The sequence below is a fragment of the Odontesthes bonariensis genome, chromosome 21 (genome assembly GCF_027942865.1).
Source record: "Odontesthes bonariensis isolate fOdoBon6 chromosome 21, fOdoBon6.hap1, whole genome shotgun sequence".
Classification (NCBI taxonomy): Eukaryota; Metazoa; Chordata; class Actinopteri; order Atheriniformes; family Atherinopsidae; genus Odontesthes; species Odontesthes bonariensis.
The window spans coordinates 135,706-161,236 of record NC_134526.1 but is presented as its reverse complement, the minus strand read 5'-3'; the positions used below and the strand labels follow the sequence as shown (position 1 = coordinate 161,236).

General features: G+C 49.6%; 1 protein-coding gene across 2 annotated transcripts; it reads left to right on the top strand.

Annotated features, from left to right (window-relative positions):
* Nucleotides 1–1,346: 1,346 nt before the first annotated feature.
* Nucleotides 1,347–25,187, top strand: cdc27 (cell division cycle 27). 2 transcript variants are annotated; one of them, XM_075454184.1, is made up of 20 exons: nucleotides 1,347–1,516; nucleotides 10,077–10,152; nucleotides 10,248–10,395; nucleotides 10,489–10,614; nucleotides 10,691–10,788; nucleotides 10,868–11,013; nucleotides 11,932–12,152; nucleotides 12,231–12,330; nucleotides 14,327–14,436; nucleotides 14,743–14,842; nucleotides 15,257–15,437; nucleotides 15,595–15,767; nucleotides 18,572–18,724; nucleotides 18,798–18,878; nucleotides 19,434–19,561; nucleotides 19,663–19,780; nucleotides 20,179–20,307; nucleotides 22,264–22,338; nucleotides 24,049–24,178; nucleotides 24,817–25,187. In XM_075454184.1, exons 1-20 carry the CDS (start codon nucleotides 1,490–1,492, stop codon nucleotides 24,906–24,908), a joined length of 2,412 nt encoding a protein of 803 aa, XP_075310299.1. In that variant the 5' UTR covers nucleotides 1,347–1,489; the 3' UTR covers nucleotides 24,909–25,187. The 2 variants fall into 2 exon arrangements, with proteins under 2 accessions (XP_075310299.1, XP_075310300.1); XM_075454185.1 differs by lacking the exons at nucleotides 1,347–1,516; nucleotides 10,077–10,152; nucleotides 10,248–10,395; ... (5 more) ...; nucleotides 14,327–14,436; nucleotides 14,743–14,842 and adding an exon at nucleotides 15,067–15,089.
* The last annotated feature ends 344 nt before the right edge of the window (nucleotides 25,188–25,531 follow it).

The following is a 25,531-nucleotide window of genomic DNA, read 5'->3' as shown; positions in this document are numbered from 1 at the left end:
CAATCAAGTTAGGGTGGAGGAATCCTACCTGTCAATCACAGCTTGTGCACACGCTGCTGAGCGTGAGTCTGCCCCAGCTTGTGTGCGCTCACACTGGTGTGAACTCACGTGCACAACCTCGTCCACAGAGGGGGAGGGACCTGAAAGTTGGATCAGTTCGAATTTTCCGACTTTAGACTCGCAATTTTGAAAACTTGCCGACTGCAGCTTTTACCCTCACTTTCAATACTTTGTCATCCAATCAGATTTAGAAGATTTTCACATTACTTTGTAGTAAAAAAGATAAAAAATAGAATTCAGAATTCTTGAGTAATAAACCATGGCACGCATAGTGATGTGTAATTTGTTAAAGGAGGCCTAATTTCCCTGAGCGGATCGAACATATTTCCCTTTAGACAGACTCACCACCTTTTTAACTGCAATTAATCAGTTAAAAATGCATTAAAACAGAAACATTCTACAGTAGACATACTTAACTCTGCCTCTAACTGGTTACAAAGTTCTCTCACTCTCTCTCTCTCTATTTCGTGTTTTTATTGGCGGTTGGCAAACAACTTAAAGAAGTATTACCGCCACCAACTGGTAAAGAGTGTGGATCACATGACAATTATATATACCTATATTTATATATACTTATATATGTATATATATATATATATATATATATATATATATATACACCAATACACTAATATATACACCCATATCCACATATACACCCTTATATCTACATATTCCTACACTTTTACATAGTCCCTACTCATATACACTCATTTATATACTTTATATATACTAAATTCTATTATACAACCTACACTGTTTTAAATAATAAAAAATAACCTGATATCCTCTGTTTCCTGATTCTTTTTGCAATAAATCTACTACATCCAATTTCATTTTCACCCTACTAAGATTTCTAATTAAATTATTTCTCTGAGCCTGATAATTCCTACAATATGAAATAACATGTTCAATTGTCTCATCTTCCCCACACTCACATTTCCCTGACTGATGTTTTCCTATCATATATAGGTTTTTATTTAATCCATTATGTCCAATTCTAAGTCTTGTTATAATTGTCTCCTCTCTCCTACTTCTTTCTGATCTTCTCATTTTCCCTATTTTCCTTTGTATTTTATACAACCAACGTCATTTTCTTTCTTCCTCCCATAACTTTTGCCATCTCTCTTCCACAAAGTTCTTTCAATAAACATTCAACATTATTTACTCACCACTGCGGAGCCACAAACCTTCACTCTTACCTGCTTTACCCCGGTCCACCAGCGGGGGGCGCAGCTGCCTGAGAGTCGTTTGTTTCCGCCTTCGGTCGCCGGCCTCCTCGGGATTCTTCGGCTGTGCTCGGCAGGTAACGGTCGGTAACGTTCAAATGTTCGGCTTCAGCTCCTCCTGGAGACCGAAGTGAAGAAAGGGCCAAAAAGAAAAGGAAAAAACAGACGCCGGGAGCCGATAGACGGAGCCTGGAAGCGGAATGACGGTGCTGCAGGAACCCGTCCAGGTACAAAACATGCCGTCAGATTGTTGTCATGAGCGGGGAGCCGAGTGTCCGAGGCCGGCCTGAGCGGCTACTTCAGCCCGCGGTGGGAGAGCGGTGCCCGGCCGCAGGCCCCGCAGCCCGCCGCTCTCTGCCCGGAGCTTCCCCCCCGGTAGTTAGGCTGGGTCCGGGTCTGTTGAGGGGCTCTCAGCCCAGGACTGAAGCGGGACTAACACAGCCTGCTAACGGCGGGGTGGTTACAGAATAAATACAGAATAAATGCTTAATGCCAAACTCCTTTAACAAACTGCCGGATTCCAGCTGATGTTGGCTAAGCGGTGCTTGGGTTGGAAATGCTGATGAAATGCTGGTGAAATGCTGTAACACGGTTGGCACATTAATTGGTAACATTTCCTGAGCGCAGATTTAAAAGCAGGAGGTTTTTGTAGTAAGAAAACTGGATGTTTCCCCAGCGTTTCCTTCAGGTTGGCTGAGGTCACAAATCGCTGCAGAGGGACAGAAAACATTGTGGAAAGTTTGCTCTCTACCAAACAAGTCTTTTAATTTGGGCTGTTTGTACGCCGAATGCATCAGCGGACAGGACGTGTTGTTTTAAGGTCTGATATTGAGCTGTGTGTCCCCGCTGAGGAGCAACACTTTCTCAATCTGTGACTTTCCGAACGGAGTTCGGTGACGTTAGCGCCGATAAAGCTAGCATGCTAACGGGGTGTTAGCATGCTAGCGCCGCGGCTAACGGTTGTGTGAGCGGCTCCAGTCCGCCGGAGTTCAGCTTTTAAAGTTCACCGATGGAAATAACCGGCTCTGTGGAGGCTGTGCTTGGTGTGAGGTTACAATCTGACCCCAGACCAGCCGCTGACCAGCCGCAGCAGGGCCGAGTTAACTAGCTAGCTCCTGGGTAACTCCACAAGCTAACTCAGCTAGCTGCCGGTAAACAGCCAGAAGCTGCTTCAGCTTCTCTGCTTTAACGGTCTCAGGTGGGTTTGTGACGCAGCATTTCTGCACCTTTATGGGGGGATTGAAGGCAGTGGTTCCCAGCCCTGGTCCTCACTGCCCTAGATGGTTCCATCAACCTGCCCCAGCACACCTGCCCCAGATGAATGGCTCTAACAGGAGCTGGAGCAGGGCAGAAGGTAAACAGGTGTGTGTCTTCAGAAACACTGAGCATCTTCAGAGGAATGTGTTCTTTCTTTGACTCTGACCTATGAACCATTCAGGCAGGAAAAAGGCTCCTAACTCAAGGGATGAACCAGTGTTGTGTCCAACTTAGCAAAGAAGCCGTTTTAAATACATTGAGTTGCCTGTAGTATGAAATGCGCTATATAAATAGAGATGCCTTCCTTGCCTTGCCTAAACTGGATCTTTAGGCACTTTGTTCCCAGCAGCCTGTCACAGAGACACATCATTTGTTCCCATTTCTTTAGCTGCATCTGTGAAAAACAGCAAAATGTACAGATTAGTGAAAAAAAAGCCAAAAATGAGCAACAAATAGATTATTTTTACAAGAAAAAAAGGTTAAATTTGTACGTTTGGAAGGAAAAAAGAACATATTTATGTGATTTTTTTTTTTACATTATTACTGGGAAAAACGAGGATATTGATTGAGATTAAAAAGTGAAAAGAAAGATTTTCACATTGAGACTTATGGGGAAAGTTGTTTTTCTCCAGTTCTTCCTGATTTGCTCACGACTCGAACAAGGCTTTGTGCTGATTCTCTGTCACTTACTGCAGGAAAATGTGCTCTTTACTAACCGAGTTCATTAACTTTTACATTTACAAGCTTTTCGTCGGGTGATAGAAAGTTAAAGGGAAAAGGACGAGGGCCCAGAATGGAGCCCTGAGGAACTTGAAGTTATCGTGTTTGGATTGGCTCAGAGACACATCATTTGTTCCCATTTCTTTAGCTGCATGTGTGAAAAACAGCAAAGATAACACAGTGTGACAGACAGAAAACAGGATTTCTGCAGCAACAAGGTGATTCCCAAAGAGCTGTTAGCTGAAAACTTGTCATATCTCAGCATGGTGTGCAGTGTGTCCTTATAACATTTGAGGAAACTGGACAAGTGGAGGACAAAAGAAGTGTCAGGCCTAAAGAACTATCTACAGCAGATGAACAGGATCTGAAAGTGATGTCCTTAAGAAAGAGGAAAAAATCCAGCAAAGACCTGACACAGGAGCTAAGAGATGCATCTGGACCTTCAGCTGATCCATCTGCTGCTGGCCCAAGCCTCATCAGAAATGGGCTCCATGGAAGGGTGGCTGTCAAGAAGCCGTTCTTAAGGAAGGGAAACAGGGAGAAAAGGTTTTCCCCTGACCAGCAGAGACCTGACCTATGGTTTCTGTTCATTATTATTAGTTTTTCTGACTAACTGGTTCATCCAGCTGAGGGTTAACATTCTGTGTATCAGCTGTGTATCAGCTGTGCATCACCTGTATATCAGCTGTATATCACCTGTGCATCACCTGTATATCACCTGTGCATCAGCTGTATATCACCTGTGCATCAGCTGTATATCAGCTGTATATCAGCTGTGCGTCAGCTGTATATCAGCTGTATATCAGCTGTGCATCAGCTGTGTATCACCTGTGCATCAGCTGTGCATCACCTGTGCATCACCTGTGCATCAGCTGTGCATCAGCTGTATATCAGCTGTGCATCAGCTGTATATCAGCTGTGCATCACCTGTGCATCAGCTGTGCATCACCTGTGTGTCAGCTGTATATCGGCTGTGCATCAGCTGTGCATCACCTGTGCATCAGCTGTGTATCAGCTGTGCATCAGCTGTGCATCACCTGTGCATCAGCTGTGTATCAGCTGTGCATCACCTGTGCATCACCTGTGCATCACCTGTGCATCACCTGTGCATCAGCTGTGCATCACCTGTGCATCAGCTGTGCATCACCTGTGCATCAGCTGTGCATCACCTGTGTATCAGCTGTGCATCAGCTGTGTATCGGCTGTGCATCACCTGTGCATCAGTTGTGCATCACCTGTGCATCAGCTGTGCATCACCTGTGCATCAGCTGTGCATCACCTGTGCATCAGCTGTGTATTGGCTGTGCATCAGCTGTGCATCACCTGTGTATCAGCTGTGCATCAGCTGTGCATCACCTGTGCATCAGCTGTGCATCAGCTGTGCATCAGCTGTGCATCACCTGTGCATCAGCTGTGTATCAGCTGTGCATCGGCTGTGCATCACCTGTGCATCAGCTGTGTATCGGCTGTGCATCAGCTGTGCATCACCTGTGCATCACCTGTGCATCAGCTGTGTATCGGCTGTGCATCAGCTGTGCATCACCTGTGCATCAGCTGTGCATCAGCTGTGCATCGGCTGTGTATCGGCTGTGCATCACCTGTGCATCACCTGTGCATCAGCTGTGCATCAGCTGTGCATCAGCTGTGCATCAGCTGTGTATCACCTGTGCATCAGCTGTGCATCAGCTGTGCATCACCTGTGCATCAGCTGTGCATCAGCTGTGCATCAGCTGTGCATCAGCTGTGCATCAGCTGTGCATCAGCTGTGCATCAGCTGTGCATCAGCTGTGTATCACCTGTGCATCACCTGTGCATCACCTGTGCATCAGCTGTGTATCACCTGTGCATCAGCTGTATATCAGCTGTGCATCACCTGTGTGTCAGCTGTATATCAGCTGTGCATCACCTGTGTGTCACCTGTGCATCACCTGTGCATCACCTGTGCATCACCTGTGCATCACCTGTGCATCACCTGTGCATCACCTGTGTGTCAGCTGTATATCAGCTGTGCATCACCTGTGTGTCACCTGTGCATCACCTGTGCATCAGCTGTGCATCACCTGTGCATCAGCTGTGCATCACCTGTGTGTCAGCTGTATATCAGCTGTGCATCACCTGTGCATCAGCTGTGCATCACCTGTGCATCAGCTGTATATCAGCTGTGCATCACCTGTGCATCAGCTGTGCATCACCTGTGCATCACCTGTGTGTCAGCTGTATATCAGCTGTGCATCACCTGTGCATCACCTGTGTGTCAGCTGTATATCAGCTGTGCATCACCTGTGCATCAGCTGTGCATCACCTGTGTGTCAGCTGTATATCAGCTGTTCATCACCTGTGCATCAGCTGTGCATCAGCTGTGCATCACCTGTGCATCAGCTGTGCATCAGCTGTGCATCAGCTGTGCATCAGCTGTATATCAGCTGTGTATCAGCTGTGCATCACCTGTGCATCAGCTGTGCATCACCTGTGCATCAGCTGTATATCAGCTGTGTATCAGCTGTGCATCACCTGTATATCAGCTGTGCATCAGCTGTGCATCAGCTGTGTATCAGCTGTGCATCAGCTGTGTATCACCTGTATATCAGCTGTGTATCACCTGTATATCAGCTGTATATCAGCTGTATATCACCTGTATATCAGCTGTATATCACCTGTGCGTCAGCTGTATATCACCTGTATATCAGCTGTATATCACCTGTGCGTCAGCTGTATATCAGCTGTGCATCAGCTGTATATCAGCTGTGCATCACCTGTGTATCGGCTGTGCATCAGCTGTGCATCAGCTGTATATCGGCTGTGCATCACCTGTGTATCGGCTGTGCATCAGCTGTGCATCAGCTGTATATCGGCTGTGCATCACCTGTGTATCGGCTGTGTATCAGCTGTGTATCAGCTGTGTATCGGCTGTGCATCAGCTGTGTATCAGCTGTGTATCAGCTGTGCATCAGCTGTGTATCAGCTGTGTATCGGCTGTGTATCGGCTGTGCATCAGCTGTGTATCAGCTGTGTATCAGCTGTGTGTCAGCTGTATATCAGCTGTGCATCACCTGTGCATCACCTGTGTATCAGCTGTGCATCACCTGTGTATCACCTGTGCATCAGCTGTGTATCAGCTGTGCATCACCTGTGCATCACCTGTGTATCGGCTGTGCATCACCTGTGCATCACCTGTGCATCAGCTGTGCATCAGCTGTGCATCACCTGTGTATCGGCTGTGCATCAGCTGTGCATCACCTGTGCATCACCTGTGTATCGGCTGTGCATCACCTGTGTATCGGCTGTGCATCACCTGTGTATCGGCTGTGCATCACCTGTGTATCGGCTGTGCATCACCTGTGTATCGGCTGTGCATCACCTGTGTATCACCTGTGCATCACCTGTGCATCAGCTGTGCATCAGCTGTGTATCACCTGTGCATCAGCTGTGTATCGGCTGTGTATCACCTGTGCATCAGCTGTGTATCACCTGTGCATCAGCTGTGCATCAGCTGTGTATCACCTGTGCATCAGCTGTGTATCGGCTGTGTATCACCTGTGCATCAGCTGTGTATCACCTGTGTGTCAGCTGTGCATCAGCTGTGTATCACCTGTGCATCAGCTGTGTATCACCTGTGCATCAGCTGTGTATCACCTGTGCATCAGCTGTATATCAGCTGTGCATCAGCTGTGTATCGGCTGTGCATCACCTGTGCATCACCTGTGCATCACCTGTGCATCAGCTGTGCATCAGCTGTGTATCACCTGTGCATCAGCTGTGTATCGGCTGTGTATCACCTGTGCATCAGCTGTGTATCACCTGTGTGTCAGCTGTATATCAGCTGTGCATCACCTGTGCATCAGCTGTGCATCAGCTGTGCATCAGCTGTGTATCGGCTGTGCATCAGCTGTGCATCACCTGTGCATCAGCTGTGTATCACCTGTGCATCACCTGTGCATCACCTGTGCATCACCTGTGCATCACCTGTGCATCAGCTGTGCATCAGCTGTGCATCAGCTGTGTATCACCTGTGTGTCAGCTGTATATCAGCTGTGCATCACCTGTGCATCAGCTGTGCATCACCTGTGCATCAGCTGTGTATCACCTGTGTGTCAGCTGTATATCAGCTGTGCATCACCTGTGCATCAGCTGTGCATCACCTGTGCATCAGCTGTGTATCGGCTGTGCATCAGCTGTGCATCACCTGTGCATCAGCTGTGTATCGGCTGTGCATCAGCTGTGCATCACCTGTGCATCAGCTGTGCATCAGCTGTGTATCGGCTGTGCATCACCTGTGCATCACCTGTGCATCAGCTGTGCATCACCTGTGCATCACCTGTGTATCAGCTGTGCATCAGCTGTGCATCACCTGTGCATCAGCTGTGCATCACCTGTGCATCAGCTGTGTATCGGCTGTGCATCACCTGTGCATCAGCTGTGTATCACCTGTGCATCAGCTGTGTATCAGCTGTGCATCACCTGTGTGTCAGCTGTATATCAGCTGTGCATCACCTGTGTGTCAGCTGTATATCAGCTGTGCATCACCTGTGCATCACCTGTGCATCACCTGTGCATCACCTGTGCATCAGCTGTGCATCACCTGTGTGTCAGCTGTATATCAGCTGTGCATCACCTGTGCATCAGCTGTGCATCACCTGTGCATCACCTGTGCATCACCTGTGTGTCAGCTGTGCATCAGCTGTGCATCAGCTGTATATCAGCTGTGCATCAGCTGTGCATCACCTGTGCATCAGCTGTGCATCACCTGTGCATCAGCTGTGCATCAGCTGTGCATCAGCTGTATATCAGCTGTGTATCAGCTGTGCATCACCTGTGCATCAGCTGTATATCAGCTGTGTATCAGCTGTGCATCACCTGTGCATCACCTGTATATCAGCTGTGCATCAGCTGTGCATCAGCTGTGCATCAGCTGTGCATCAGCTGTGTATCAGCTGTGCATCAGCTGTATATCAGCTGTATATCAGCTGTATATCACCTGTATATCAGCTGTATATCACCTGTGCGTCAGCTGTATATCAGCTGTGCATCAGCTGTATATCAGCTGTGCATCACCTGTGTATCGGCTGTGTATTGGCTGTGCGTCACCTGTGTATCAGCTGTGTGTCAGCTGTGCATCACCTGTGCATCACCTGTGCATCAGCTGTGTATCAGCTGTGCATCACCTGTGCATCACCTGTGTATCGGCTGTGCATCACCTGTGTATCAGCTGTGCATCACCTGTGCATCACCTGTGTATCGGCTGTGCATCACCTGTGCATCACCTGTGTATCACCTGTGTATCGGCTGTGCATCACCTGTGTATCAGCTGTGTATCGGCTGTGCATCACCTGTGTATCAGCTGTGCATCACCTGTGCATCACCTGTGTATCAGCTGTGTATCGGCTGTGCATCACCTGTGTATCGGCTGTGCATCACCTGTGCATCACCTGTGTATCGGCTGTGCATCACCTGTGTATCGGCTGTGCATCACCTGTGTATCGGCTGTGCATCACCTGTGCATCACCTGTGTATCGGCTGTGCATCAGCTGTGCATCACCTGTGCATCACCTGTGTATCGGCTGTGCATCACCTGTGTATCGGCTGTGCATCACCTGTGTATCGGCTGTGCATCAGCTGTGCATCACCTGTGTATCAACTGTGCATCACCTGTGCATCACCTGTGTATCGGCTGTGCATCACCTGTGCATCACCTGTGTATCGGCTGTGCATCACCTGTGTATCGGCTGTGCATCACCTGTGTATCGGCTGTGCATCACCTGTGCATCACCTGTGTATCGGCTGTGTATCGGCTGTGCATCACCTGTGCATCACCTGTGTATCGGCTGTGCATCACCTGTGTATCGGCTGTGCATCAGCTGTGCATCACCTGTGTATCAACTGTGCATCACCTGTGCATCACCTGTGTATCGGCTGTGCATCACCTGTGTATCGGCTGTGTATCGGCTGTGCATCACCTGTGTATCGGCTGTGCATCACCTGTGCATCGGCTGTGCATCAGCTGTGCATCACCTGTGCATCAGCTGTGTATCGGCTGTGCATCAGCTGTGCATCAGCTGTGCATCAGCTGTGCATCAGCTGTGTATCAGCTGTGTATCACCTGTGCATCTCTCTCAAGGGCCGTGTATACTCTCGCAGCAGTGTGTCGCAGTGAGCTTGTCGCAGACATGACGCAGTTATTTTTGATTCATGCCCAATTTTGAAGCGCGGTCTGCGCTATGTTAATCCCACGCCACAACGCAAGAGGGACAATCACGAAGAAGCTAGGATTGTGGGTGTGGTGGGTGGCGTGTTCCTCTTCCGGTTACGGAGGTCATTACAGTTGACCAGTCGGATGCCTCCTTTCTCTCCTCCCTGCGACGATATTTGCGGCACTGTCTGCGGTGAGTTACAATTTTGGAGAGGTGCACCAGAGTGTCTGCGTAAGGGGGGGGGGGCATGTCTGCGTTAACTGCGACACCCACGCAGACGACCTGGTTTCAGACCATAAACCGCCCTTCACTCGAAACCTTCTTTCTGCTGCATGTTTTACCAGCTGCAGTTTGTAATCTGCAGAATAGGATTTGTTTGTCTCTAAGTTTCAGTGGTACAGGAGGTGGAGTCCCCTCTCAGCTGTAGATATATGTTTACTCCTTTACTCCTAAAACTTCTTCAATGATTGATATTTTGATATATAAGTCGCACCTGACTATAAGTAGCAGCCAAACTATGAAAGAAACGTGCCACTTATAGTCCGGAAAATACGGTATGTTTTGACCTGTAGCCCGTCCACTCTCAGAAGTCCACTGATCCCGTCTGTCTCCCTGTTCTCAGGCTGCAGTGTGGCAGGCTCTGAACCACTATGCCTACCTGGATGCTGTTTTCCTGGCAGAGAGACTCTACGCTGAAGGTAACACCTGTTCCCCTCCATCTTTGAACAATTTTTATCTGCATTTGTAACCGGCTCGGAGCCTCAGAGTTAACCTGTCTGTGTTTGTCTCTCAGTGAGGTCGGAGGAGGCGCTCTACCTGTTGGCCACCTGTTACCACCGCTCAGGGAAGCCCTACAAAGCCTACCGCCTGCTGAAGGCTCACAGCTGCTCCACGCCGCAGGTTCGATTCCTGCTGGCAAAGTGCTGCGTGGAACTCAGCAAGTAAGAACCCACACTCAAGTGTGTTCTGATCTGTCACCGTGGAAACCCTGACCTGACCTCTGTACTGTGACTCCGCCCACCTATGGCTTTCAGGCTGGCTGAGGGCGAACAGGTCCTGATTGGTGGAGTGCTGAACAAGCAGAAGAGTCAGGATGACATCATCACAGAGTTTGGAGACTCCGCCTCCTTCACGCTGTCGTTACTGGGTCACATTTACTGGTAATTATGGCCGACTGACCCCTCCCCTTTCTGATCCCTCCCCTTTCTGACTCCTCCCCTTTCTGTCTCTGAGCAGTAAGACGGATCGTGTTGCTAAAGGCGCTGAATGTTTCCAGAGAAGTTTAACTCTCAACCCTTTTCTCTGGTCACCGTTCCAGAACCTCTGTCACCTAGGTAACGCATGCACACACATGCCCTATGATGATGTCACATGATCATGTGACTCATGGGAACATTTTGGTTTGTATTCCAGGAGAGAAGCCAGACCCAGATCACGTCTTCAGGTTGTCTGCTCTACAGAACTCCTCAGTAGCCCCACCTCCTCCATCTGTAAGCCCCGCCCATAACCCATCTCATCGCCTAGATACCGCCCTCATGGAAACACCGCAGGACACACTGGTACGCAAAACACACCAACTCACCTGTTCCTCTCTCACCGGCACTGTCATCACTTCCTGATCACATGACGCATCATGGCAGAGAGCGCGGCGCGGCAGAGAGCGTGAAACAGAGCGTGAAGTGGCAGAGAGCGCGGCGTGGCAGAGAGCGTGAAACAGAGCGTGAAGTGGCAGAGAGCGTGAAACAGAGCGTGAAGTGGAAGAGGGTGCGGCAGAGAGCGTGGCGTGGCAGAGAGCGTGGCGTGGCAGAGAGCGTAAAGTGGCAGAGAGCGTAAAGTGGCAGAGAGCGTGAAGTGGAAGAGGGTGTGGCAGAGAGCGTGAAGTGGAAGAGGGTGCGGCAGAGAGCGCGGCGTGGCAGAGGGCGTGGCAGAGAGCGTGAAACAGAGCGTGAAGTGGCAGAGAGCGTGAAGTGGAAGAGGGTGCGGCAGAGAGCGCGGCGTGGCAGAGAGTGCGGCGTGGCAGAGCGCGTGAAGTGGAACAGGGTGCGGCAGAGGGCGTGGCAGAGAGCGTGAAGTGGAACAGGGTGCGGCAGAGGGCGTGGCAGAGAGCGTGAAGTGGAACAGGGTGCGGCAGAGGGCGTGGCAGAGGGCGTGGCAGAGGGCGTGGCAGAGAGCGCGGCGTGGCAGAGCCCTGCGGCTTCAGTCTATGTTCACATATGACGGCGTCCACACCAGCTGCTTTCGATGCTCTCCTTTACGCTCATGGTCAGCACCCAGACGTGGCGTGTTGGAGAACATGTGGCGGTTAAAGTGCTGCAGCACAGAGGGCGCTGGTGTGGACACACATGGCGTTTTATCCAGGTGTGGCCTCAGGAACCCGGTTTTAGCCTAAAAGAGAGGCATTCCTCCTGCTGTAATCAGATTACTGATGTGTCGGGCTGGGAGTAATCGGATTACTGACAGTGTTTCTTGTTTCTCAGGAGCTGAATCGTTTGAATCTAGAATCTTCTAATGGAAAGCTGACATCTGATTTGTCGGTTGCCTACATCGACTCCTCCCTCATCTCCCCTGAGACCGGTTCATTGTTGGGGAACACCGTTTCCATGGCGTCAGCTGGCTCTCTATTAGCCAAACAAAATAAACCTAAGAGTGGGCGGAGTCTACTGGGCGGACCTGCTGCCCTCAGCCCGTTGACACCCAGGTGAGTCTCACCTGTGCACAGGGATCTGGCATGTCATAGCTTCCTAATAACATACAACTCTGACTCTTGTGTGTGTAGTTTCGGCATCCTGCCCCTGGATCCCAGCCCAGGAGACCCTACATATCTACAGAACTATTCAGCTACAATGGAAACGCAAACCACAGCTGCCAACAAGAAGGTACACACACGTCATATTCATAACAAACACGTCACATTCATAACACACACGTCATATTCATAACACACACGTTATATTCATAACACACACGTTATATTCAAAACAAACACGTTATATTCATAACACGCACGTTACATTCAAAACAAACACGTTATATTCAAAACAAACACGTTATATTCAAAACAAACACGTTATATTCAAAACAAACACGTTATATTCATAACACGCACGTTATATTCAAAACAAACACGTTATATTCATAACACACACGTTATATTCATAACACACACGTTATATTCAAAACAAACACGTTATATTCAAAACAAACACGTTATATTCAAAACAAACACGTTATATTCATAACAAACACGTTATATTCATAACACACACGTTATATTCATAACACACACGTCATATTCAAAACAAACACGTTATATTCAAAACACACGTTATATTCATAACACACACGTTATATTCATAACAAACACGTCATAGTCATAACACACACGTTATATTCAAAACAAACACGTTATATTCCTAACACGCACGTTATATTCATAACAAACACGTCATAGTCATAACACGCACGTTATATTCAAAACAAACACGTTATATTCCTAACACGCACGTTATATTCATAACAAACACGTTATATTCAAAACAAACACGTTATATTCCTAACACGCACGTTATATTCAAAACCAACACGTTATATTCATAACAAACACGTCATAGTCATAACACGCACGTTATATTCAAAACAAACACGTTATATTCCTAACACGCACGTTATATTCATAACCAACACGTTATATTCATAACAAACACGTTATATTCAAAACAAACACGTTATATTCAAAACACACACGTTATATTCATAACACACACGTCATATTCAAAACAAACACGTTATATTCCTAACACGCACGTTATATTCATAACAAACACGTCATAGTCATAACACGCACGTTATATTCAAAACAAACACGTTATATTCATAACAAACACGTCATATTCATAACCAACACGTCATATTCATAACACGCATGTTATATTCACAACACGCACGTCATATTCACAACACGCACGTCATATTCATAACACGCACGTCATATTCATAACAAACACGTCATATTCAAAACAAACACGTCATATTCATAACAAACACGTCATATTCAAAACAAACACGTTATATTCAAAACAAACACGTTATATTCCTAACACGCACGTTATATTCATAACCAACACGTCATATTCATAACACACACGTTATATTCAACACACACACGTTATATTCAACACACACGTTATATTCAACACACACACGTTATATTCATAACACACACGTTATATTCAACACACACACGTTATATTCAACACACACACGTTATATTCAACACACACACGTTATATTCAACACACACACGTTATATTCTTAACAAACACGTTATATTCATAACAAACACGTTATACTCAAAACAAACACGTTATACTCATAACACACACGTTATATTCTTAACAAACACGTTATATTCATAACACACACGTTATATTCTTAACAAACACGTTATATTCATAACAAACACGTTATATTCATAACAAACACGTTATATTCATAACACACACGTTATATTCTTAACAAACACGTTATATTCATAACACACACGTTATATTCAACACACACACGTTATATTCAACACACACACGTTATATTCAACACACACACGTTATATTCAACACACACACGTTATATTCAACATACACACGTTATATTCATAACACACACGTTATATTCATATAACACACGTTATATTCAACACACACGTTATATTCATGACAAACACGTCATATTCATATAACACACGTTATATTTAGGGATACCTGTGGAACCTTGAAATCCACAGTTTCACCTCTTGCTTCATGTCTTCTGGTGCTGGCCGCCCTCACCTGTCCATCTCTCACCTTTCCATCTCTCACTTGTCCATCTCTCTGCCAGTCTGTCTCCAGGATCAGCCAATCAAAGTCTGTGTTCAGTCAGAGTGGGAACAGCAGAGATGTTCTTCCCATCCCCTTCAACCAATCACAGACCTCTGCGCCTCACACCAGGTAACTACAACAACCAATCAGCAGGCAGCTCGGGCTGTGCCTGCAGTCTGTTCCCACCTGTTCACCTGTTTATTGTTCCGCTGTCCAATCATATCACTCTGAGGGCAACAGATGGTGGAAAACTTGAACTTTACCACAGGTTCCATCCCTCATCTGTGGGAGTTTCAGTTTCAGTTTCACTGAGCAGCGGATGTCGATCTAACTGTCGGCCCGACTGTGGGTCTACCTGTTGATTTGTTGATCCACCTGTTGATCTAACTGTGACTCTGTCAGTCGGTGCGTCTCTCTGACTCGTTTCTCTCTCAGTGGCTCCCCACAGGTCCTCAGTCCCAGTATGTCGGGTCCTCCAAATGTTCAGCCCAGAAGAAGCTCCAGGCTGTTTACCAGTGCCAGCTCTACTGCCAAGGTACTGCACCGCCCCATGAGTACCACCGGTTCTGTTGGAGGGATGGGTTAGCCTCGTAATACTACTTTAGTACTACTGTAGTACTACTCTACTACAGTTTACCAGTGCCAGCTCCACTGCCAAGGTACCGCACGCCCCATGAGTACCACCGGTTCTGTTGGAGGGATGGGTTAGCCTCGTAATACTACTTTAGTACTACTGTAGTACTACTCTACTACAGTTTACCAGTGCCAGCTCCACTGCCAAGGTACCGCACGCCCCATGAGTACCAACGGTTCTGTTGGAGGGATGGGTTAGCCTCGTAGTACTACTGTAGTACTACACTGCAGTCTCAGCTGCAGTCTCATCTGTAGTCTCACCTGAGCGCCCCTGTTTTAACCCCTCAGCTCACTCCCATCCCTTCTGTCTCTGCAGGAGAACAGTAAGAAGTTAAAGATGAAGTTTCCCACAAAGATCCCAAACAGGAAAACAAAATGTAAAACTGCAAAAACTTCAAACAGCAGCAACCTGAACGAGAGTCTGGACATCCTGAGACTGGATCCCGGTCTGAACCTCCCAGACACCAGGATCCCCCAGTACCAGAGGGCTGCTGCAGGTATGGATAATACTTCTGCATCATGTGAGAGAGGGACCAAGAACCACTGAGTGTTAACCCAGAAGCTCAATTAGAACCAGAACCAGAACCAGAGCCACGGGTCGGGCTGGTTTTAAATCGGAGAACGAATGTTTAATGATGTGGCGTCTGTGTTCAGACAGCGTGATGGCACTGCTGCGGGAACTGGGGCGGGGCTACCAGGCGCTGTGCTCGTACAGCTGCAGAGAAGCCATCAGCATCCTTACCTCCCTGCCTCCCCAGCACTACAACACCGGCTGGGTCCTCACGCACATCGGCAGGGCCTACTTCGAGCTGGCCGAGTACACGCAGGTAAGACTCACCTGTCACTCAGGGAACTGTGGGCCATGGGGACCATAGGGTCACCTGACCCGTCTCCATTCTGTAGGGGACGGTAGGGTCACCTGACCCGTCTCCATTCCGTAGGGGACGGTAGGGTCACCTGACCCGTCTCCATTCCGTAGAGGACGGTAGGGTCACCTGACCCGTCTCCATTCTGTAGGGGACCGTAGGGTCACCTGACCCGTCTCCATTCCGTAGAGGACGGTAGGGTCACCTGACCCGTCTCCATTCCGTAGGGTCACCTGACCCGTCTCCATTCCGTAGGCTCACCTGACCCGTCTCCATTCTGTAGGGGACGGTAGGGTCACCTGACCCGTCTCCATTCTGTAGGGGACGGTAGGGTCACCTGACCCGTCTCCATTCCGTAGGGGACGGTAGGGTCACCTGACCCGTCTCCATTCCGTAGGGGACGGTAGGGTCACCTGACCCGTCTCCATTCCGTAGAGGACGGTAGGGTCACCTGACCCGTCTCCATTCTGTAGGGGACCGTAGGGTCACCTGACCCGTCTCCATTCCGTAGAGGACGGTAGGGTCACCTGACCCGTCTCCATTCCGTAGGGTCACCTGACCCGTCTCCATTCTGTAGGGGACGGTAGGGTCACCTGACCTGTCTCCATTCTGTAGGGGACGGTAGGGTCACCTGACCCGTCTCCATTCCGTAGGGTCACCTGACCCGTCTCCATTCCGTAGGGGACCGTAGGGTCACCTGACCCGTCTCCATTCCGTAGAGGACGGTAGGGTCACCTGACCCGTCTCCATTCCGTAGGGTCACCTGACCCGTCTCCATTCTGTAGGGGACGGTAGGGTCACCTGACCTGTCTCCATTCCGTAGGGGACGGTAGGGTCACCTGACCCGTCTCCATTCCGTAGGGGACGGTAGGGTCACCTGACCCGTCTCCATTCCGTAGAGGACGGTAGGGTCACCTGACCCGTCTCCATTCTGTAGGGGACCGTAGGGTCACCTGACCCGTCTCCATTCCGTAGAGGACGGTAGGGTCACCTGACCCGTCTCCATTCCGTAGGGTCACCTGACCCGTCTCCATTCCGTAGAGGACGGTAGGGTCACCTGACCCGTCTCCATTCCGTAGGGTCACCTGACCCGTCTCCATTCCGTAGGCTCACCTGACCCGTCTCCATTCTGTAGGGGACGGTAGGGTCACCTGACCCGTCTCCATTCTGTAGGGGACCGTAGGGTCACCTGACCCGTCTCCATTCTGTAGGGGACGGTAGGGTCACCTGACCCGTCTCCATTCCGTAGGGGACGGTAGGGTCACCTGACCCGTCTCCATTCCGTAGGGGACCGTAGGGTCACCTGACCCGTCTCCATTCCGTAGGGGACCGTAGGGTCACCTGACCCGTCTCCATTCCGTAGGGGACCGTAGGGTCACCTGACCCGTCTCCATTCCGTAGGGTCACCTGACCCGTCTCCATTCCGTAGGGTCACCTGACCCGTCTCCATTCCGTAGGGGACCGTAGGGTCACCTGTCCCGTCTCCATTCCCTAGGGGACCGTAGGGTCACCTGTCCCGTCTCCATTCTGTAGGGGACCGTAGGGTCACCTGTCCCGTCTCCATTCTGTAGGGTCACCTGACCTGTCTCCATTCCGTAGGGGACGGTAGGGTCACCTGACCCGTCTCCATTCCGTAGAGGACGGTAGGGTCACCTGACCCGTCTCCATTCTGTAGGGGACGGTAGGGTCACCTGACCCGTCTCCATTCTGTAGGGGACCGTAGGGTCACCTGACCCATCTCCATTCCGTAGAGGACGGTAGGGTCACCTGACCCGTCTCCATTCCGTAGGGTCACCTGACCCGTCTCCATTCTGTAGGGGACCGTAGGGTCACCTGACCCGTCTCCATTCCGTAGGGTCACCTGACCCGTCTCCATTCCGTAGGGGACCGTAGGGTCACCTGACCCGTCTCTATTCTGTAGGGGACCGTAGGGTCACCTGACCCGTCTCCATTCTGTAGGGGACCGTAGGGTCACCTGACCCGTCTCCATTCTGTAGGGTCATCTGACCCGTCTCCATTCTGTAGGGTCACCTGACCCGTCTCCATTCCGTAGGGGACCCTAGGGTCACCTGACCCGTCTCCATTCCGTAGGTGACGGTAGGGTCACCTGACCCATCTCCATTCCGTAGGGGACCGTAGGGTCACCTGACCCGTCTCCATTCCGTAGGGGACGGTAGGGTCACCTGACCCGTCTCCATTCCGTTGGGGACCGTAGGATCACCTGACCCGTCTCCATTCTGTAGGGGACCGTAGGGTCACCTGACCCGTCTCCATTCTGTAGGGGACCGTAGGGTCACCTGACCCGTCTCCATTCTGTAGGGCCTTTTTTTCCACCAGGTGAGTGTGGCTGTGGTCATGATGTCATGTTTGTGGGCGGAGCCTGTGTGTTTGGTCCGCTGTGCTCATGATGTCGTGTTTGTGGGCGGAGCCTGTGTGTTTGGTCCGCTGTGCTCATGATGTCGTGTTTGTGGGCGGAGCCTGTGTGTTTGGTCCGCTGTGCTCATGATGTCGTGTTTGTGGGCGGAGCCTGTGTGTTTGGTCCGCTGTGCTCATGATGACGTGTTTGTGGGCGGAGCCTGTGTGTTTGGTCCGCTGTGCTCATGATGACGTGTTTGTGGGCGGAGCCTGTGTGTTTGGTCCGCTGTGCTCATGATGACGTGTTTGTGGGCGGAGCCTGTGTGTTTGGTCCACTGTGCTCATGATGACGTGTTTGTGGGCGGAGTCTGTGTGTTTGGTCCGCTGTGCTCATGATGTCGTGTTTGCAGGCGGAGCGTCTCTTCGGCGAGGTGCGCAGGATCGAGTCCTACAGAGTGGAAGGAATGGAGATCTATTCCACCACACTCTGGCACCTGCAGAAAGACGTGGCCTTGTCCGCCCTGTCCAAAGACCTCACCGACATGGACAAGAACTGCCCCGAGGTGAGAGCCTCAGAATCGACTTGGGTGGTAATACCGTCTGAGCCCCCGTCTGATCAGCTGTGTCTCCCTGCAGGCCTGGTGTGTAGCGGGGAACTGTTTCAGTCTGCAGAGGGAGCACGACATCGCCATCAAGTTCTTCCAGAGAGCCATCCAGGTGGGGCCCTGTTGTCATGGTTACTGAGGTACTGGGGGGGAGGGAAGCTGACTGAGGAGGTGCTTGTAGCTCAGCCCACCATCCAGAGGGAGCTGGGAGTAGAGCCGCTGCTCCTCCACATAGAAAGGAGTCTGCTGAGGTGGTTCCTCTGGTCAGGATGCCTCCTGGTCGCCTCCCTTTGGAGGTTTTCCGGGCACGTCCAACTGGGAGGTATTCCCAAGATAGACCTAGAACTCGCTGGAGGGATTATATTTCCCATTTGGCCTGAGATGCCAAAGGGCGCAGTGTGGGGGGGGCTGAGTACCTATTATGTCTCTCCCCTCCATACAGACTATTTACTGTAAAAACAGGCTGAGACAGAGAGGACTGTCTGTTGTTTTCATGCTAGTTCAGCAATAAATATCAAAGCACACAAGACCCGTCTGAACTTATCTTGGTTCAGCTTCAGTCTGTCTCACTTGTTTACCTGTCTCTGCTCACCTATCTCACTTGTTTACCTGTCTCTGCTCACCTGTCTCACTTCTTTACCTGTCTCTGCTCACCTGTCTGTCTCAGGTGGATCCAGGCTTCGCCTATGCCTACACTCTGTTGGGTCATGAATTTGTTCTGACTGAGGAATTGGACCGAGCTCTTGCCTGCTTCAGAAATGCCATCAGAGTCAATAACAGACACTACAACGCATGGTAACCATGGGAACATGTGCACTGTGTGTACAGCTCATAAAACACATAAATGGTCATGTTGTAGTTACTGTGTGTGTGTGTGTGTGTGTGTGTGCACTCAGGTATGGACTTGGGATGATTTACTACAAACAGGAGAAGTTCAACTTGGCAGAAATCCACTTCAAGAAGGCTCTCAGTATCAATCCTCAAAGCTCCGTGCTGCTCTGCCACATTGGAGTGGTATGTTAGCCGTTAGCACTGTCCATTAATAACACAGGGGCCGTTAGCAGTTTGCACTGTCCATTAATAACACAGGGGCCGTTAGCAGTTTGCACTGTCCATTAATAACACAGGGGCCGTTAGCACTGTCCATTCATAACACAGGAGCCGTTAGCAGTTAGCACTGTCCATTCATAACACAGGAGCCGTTAGCACTGTCCATTCATAACACAGGGGCCGTTAGCAGTTAGCACTGTCCATTCATAACACAGGAGCTGTTAGCAGTTAGCATTATAACACAGTCTCATGTCAGTCTCAAAGCATCCTTTATCTTTTGCAGCACCTTTGCTGACTTGTAGCATTGATCTTCTGCTGTTGTGCTGCACTAACTCTGTTTGTGTGCGTGTGCACGTGCACAGGTGCAACATGCCTTGAAGAAGTCTGATGCTGCTTTAGAGACTCTTAACAGAGCGATTGGGATTGACCCCAAAAATCCTCTCTGCAAGTTCCACCGAGCGTCCATCCTGTTCGCCAACGACAAGTACAAGGTAATCAATATGTAGGAGTATAAGTACAAGGTAATCAATATGTAGGAGTATAAGTACAAGGTAATCAATATGTAGGAGCTTAAGTACAAGGTAATCAATATGTAGGAGCATAAGTACAAGGTAATCAATATGTAGGAGCATAAGTACAAGGTAATCAATATGTAGGAGCATAAGTACAAGGTAATCAATATGTAGGAGCATAAGTACAAGGTAATCAATATGTAGGAGCATAAGTACAAGGTAATCAATATGTAGGCGTATAAGTACAAGGTAATCAATATGTAGGCGTATAAGTACAAGGTAATCAATATGTAGGCGTATAAGTACAAGGTAATCAATATGTAGGCGTATAAGTACAAGGTAATCAATATGTAGGCGTATAAGTACAAGGTAATCAATATGTAGGAGTATAAGTACAAGGTAATCAATATGTAGGCGTATCAGTACAAGGTAATCAATATGTAGGAGTTTAAGTACAAGGTAATCAATATGTAGGAGTATAAGTACAAGGTAATCAATATGTAGGAGTTTAAGTACAAGGTAATCAATATGTAGGAGTATAAGTACAAGGTAATCAATATGTAGGAGTTTAAGTACAAGGTAATCAATATGTAGGAGTTTAAGTACAAGGTAATCAATATGTAGGAGTTTAAGTACAAGGTAATCAATATTGTTCCAGAACCTTTAACCTTTGACCCCTCTGTCTGCCTGAATATCCACTGGCTATAGAACCTTTAACCTTTGACCCCTCTGCCTGCCTGAATATCCTCTGGTTCCAGCACCTTTAACCTTTAACCTTTGACCCCTCTGCCTGCCTGAATATCCTCTGGTTCCAGCACCTTTAACCTTTAACCTTTGACCCCTCTGTCTGCCTGAATATCCACTGGCTATAGAACCTTTAACCTTTGACCTTTGACCCCTCTGCCTGCCTGAATATCCACTGGCTATAGAGCTTGAAAGTCCCGCCTCCTTGACGTCATTCAACTTCCTCCCCATGGGACCTCGGAAGTGTAATAATTTGACATTCAAGTCAATGACGGAGCCATGACGGAATAAAACTATTTTTTGCCCTTGATGGAATTGAGTCTTGCATTTCACATATGTTGTGTAGGACATTTTTTAATATTTTTTCATACCAGTAGCGTAACAGTTTAGCGGGCATAAGTGCTTCATTGTTAAGTTATTTTTCTGAGCATTTCTCGAACTACAGCATGTAGCGTTTGGCACGGAAAATAAACGTCATCACGTTTGGGCGCGCGGAGGAGTGGAAGAAGAAGAGCAATCATGGCGCTGTCGTTGGCCAGTTTCACTCAGTTTTTCGAGGGCGAACGAAAACTTGTGAGCCGAGGAGAGAACCACTACCAGTCGGGACACGTGGAGAGCTTCTGCTATGCTGGTGGTGATATGTCTGGCTTCGTCCATGGTGGGAAATATGATCAGTGACGTAGCATATGCGACGCAATGTAGTCTTTTTACCCTAACTTTTTTTTACAACGTTTAACCAGGCACTCCTACGACAAATCGCCAATGTTTTTGCATGAACTCATCCATATTTAACCCCAGAACATCATGCGTGTACTGTAAAAAGGCATATAATGACTGGGAACAGAAGACATCATCCTGCCCATGTTAATAGATCCAGGCATGAGGTCCCATGGGGACGACGGAAGTAGGAAGAAGAAGCAAAAAAGGGGGCGGGACTTTCAAGCTCTATAGAACCTTTGACCTTTGACCCCTCTGCCTGCCTGAATATCCACTGGCTATAGAACCTTTGACCTTTGACCCCTCTGTCTGCCTGAATATCCACTGGCTATAGAACCTTTGACCTTTGACCCCTCTGCCTGCCTGAATATCCACTGGCTATAGAACCTTTAACCTTTGACCCCTCTGTCTGCCTGAATATCCTCTGGTTCCAGCACCTTTAACCTTTAACCTTTGACCCCTCTGCCTGTGCAGGCGGCCCTTCAGGAGCTGGAAGAGCTGAAGCAGATCGTCCCTAAAGAGTCTCTGGTTTACTTCCTCATAGGAAAGGTAACAATCATCCAATCAAGTGTCTCTGTGGCTCCAGAGTGAAGAAGATTCAGCCAATCAGATCTAAGGGGAGACACTAATAACTGTCCTCCATCTGTCCTCCATCTCTCATCCACCTGTCCTCCATCTGTCCTCCATCTCTCATCCACCTGTCCTCCACCTGTCCTCCATCTCTCATCCACCTGTCCTCCATCTGTCCTCCACCTCTCATCCACCTGTCCTCCATCTGTCCTCCATCTCTCATCCACCTGTCCTCCACCTGTCCTCCATCTGTCCTCCATCTCTCATCCACCTGTCCTCCACCTGTCCTCCATCTCTCATCCACCTGTCCTCCATCTGTCCTCCACCTCTCATCCACCTGTCCTCCATCTGTCCTCCACCTCTCATCCACCTGTCCTCCACCTCTCATCCACCTGTCCTCCATCTGTCCTCCACCTCTCATCCACCTGTCCTCCATCTCTCATCCACCTGTCCTCCATCTGTCCTCCACCTCTCATCCACCTGTCCTCCATCTCTCATCCACCTGTCCTCCACCTCTCATCCACCTGTCCTCCATCTGTCCTCCACCTCTCATCCACCTGTCCTCCATCTCTCATCCACCTGTCCTCCACCTCTCATCCACCTGTCCTCCATCTGTCCTCCACCTCTCATCCACCTGTCCTCCATCTGTCCTCCACCTCTCATCCACCTGTCCTCCATCTCTCATCCACCTGTCCTCCACCTCTCATCCACCTGTCCTCCACCTGTCCTCCACCTCTCATCCACCTGTCCTCCATCTCTCATCCACCTGTCCTCCATCTGTCCTCCACCTGTCCTCCACCTCTCATCCACCTGTCCTCCATCTGTCCTCCACCTGTCCTCCACCTGTCCTCCATCTCTCATCCACCTGTCCTCCACCTCTCATCCACCTGTCCTCCATCTGTCCTCCACCTCTCATCCACCTGTCCTCCATCTGTCCTCCATCTCTCATCCACCTGTCCTCCACCTGTCCTCCACCTCTCATCCATCTATCCTCCATCTATCCTCCACCTTTCCTCCATCTGTCCTCCATCTCTCATCCACCTGTCCTCCATCTCTCATCCACATTTCCTCCACCTGTCCTCCATCTCTCATCCACCTGTCCTCCACCTCTCATCCATCTCATCCACCTGTCCTCCACCTCTCATCCACCTGTCCTCCACCTCTCATCCACCTGTCCTCCATCTGTCCTCCATCTCTCATCCACATTTCCTCCACCTGTCCTTCATATCTCCTCCATCTTTCCTCCATCTGTCCCCCATCTTTCCTCCACCTGTCCTCCATCTTTCCTCCACCTGTCCTCCACCTTCCCTCCACCTGTCCTCCATCTCTCATCCACCTGTCCTCCATCTCTCATCCACATTTCCTCCACCTGTCCTCCATATCTCCTCCATCTATCCTCCATCTTTCCTCCACCTGTCACCCACCCATCCTCCCTTCCATCCACTTGTCCTCCACATTTCCTCCACCTCTCCTCATCTTTCCTCCACCTCTCCTCCACCTTTCCTCCACCTCTCCTCATCTTTCCTCCACCTATCTTCCACCTGTCCCCCCTTTCCTCCACCTGTCCTCCACCCTTCCTCCACCTGTCATCCATCTGTCCATCTTTCCGCCACCTGTCCTCCACATATCCTCCATCTTTCCTCCCCCTCTCCTCCACCTGTCCTCTACCTTTCCTCCACCTTCCCCCAGGTGTATAAGAAGCTGGGTCAGACCCACCTGGCTCTGATGAACTTCAGCTGGGCGATGGATCTGGATCCCAAAGGAGCCAACAACCAGATCAAAGAAGCCATCGATAAGCGCTACCTCCCAGAGGACGAAGGTACTACAGCCGACCAATTACAGCCATGGTGGCAGGTCACATGTTTACTCTGACTGGGACTCGGTTAGAAACGAGTTTAGTTTTTATCTAAACTACCTGTCTCACCTGTCTGCCTCTCACCTGTCTGCCTCTCACCTGTCTGCCTCTCACTTGTCTGTCTCTCACCTGTCTGTGTCTCACCTGTCTGTCTCTCACCTGTCTGTCTCTCACCTGTCTGTCTCTCACCTGTCTCTGCCTCTCACCTGTCTGCCTCTCACCTGTCTGTCTCTCACCTGTCTCTGCCTCTCACCTGTCTGTCTCTCACCTGTCTCTGCCTCTCACCTGTCTGCCTCTCACCTGTCTAACCCCTCTCACCTGTCTCACCTGTCTGTCTCTCACCTTGTCTCTGCCTCTCACCTGTCTGCCTCTCACCTGTCTAACCCCTCTCACCTGTCTCACCTGTCTGTCTCTCACCTGTCTCTGCCTCTCACCTGTCTAACCCCTCTCACCTGTCTCACCTGTCTGTCTCTCACCTTGTCTCTGCCTCTCACCTGTCTCACCTGTCTGTCTCTCACCTTGTCTCTGCCTCTCACCTGTCTGTCTCTCACCTTGTCTCACCTGTCTCACCCCTCTCACCTGTCTCCCCTCTCTCTCCTCAGCCGTGGAAGTGGACGACAGTCAGGACAGCAGCATCATGACGGACGCCGATGACACGCAGCTCCACACAGCTGAAAGTGACGACGTTCTTTAACCCCGCCTCTTCTATTTGCCCCCATCTTCGCTCGTTCCTGCCCTCTCCTCGGTTGGCTGGAGAAGCGCTGTTGCTAGGCAACGTTCTGACAGATCTTCGGTTTAGCTCCGCCCTCCCTTCTGTCCACTGGCTGAAACAGACTGCTGCTGACCCTAAGCCCCGCCCCTTCATCCTGTACCTCCCCCACGTGTCATCGAGCTCGTTCTTTGACATCACAGTTTTTTTATGTTCTTTTTATCATCCTGATGGAAATAAACCAATAAAAACCTTTAAACCCCGCCCACCACTGTCTGTCTGCTTCCTGTTTCTGAGTTGGGAGGACAGGGTGCAGTAAGGCCTGAAGTTGGGAGGACAGGGTGCACTAAGGCCTGGAGTTGGGAGGACAGGGTGCAGTAAGGCCAGGAGTTGGGAGGACAGGGTGCAGTAAGGCCTGGAGTTGGGAGGACAGGGTGCAGTAAGGCCAGGAGTTGGGAGGACAGGGTGCAGTAAGGCCTGGAGTTGGGAGGACAGGGTGCAGTAAGGCCTGGAGTTGGGAGGACAGGGTGCAGTAAGGCCTGGAGTTGAGAGGACAGGGTGCAGTAAGGCCTGGAGTTGGGAGGACAGGGTGCAGTAAGGCCAGGAGT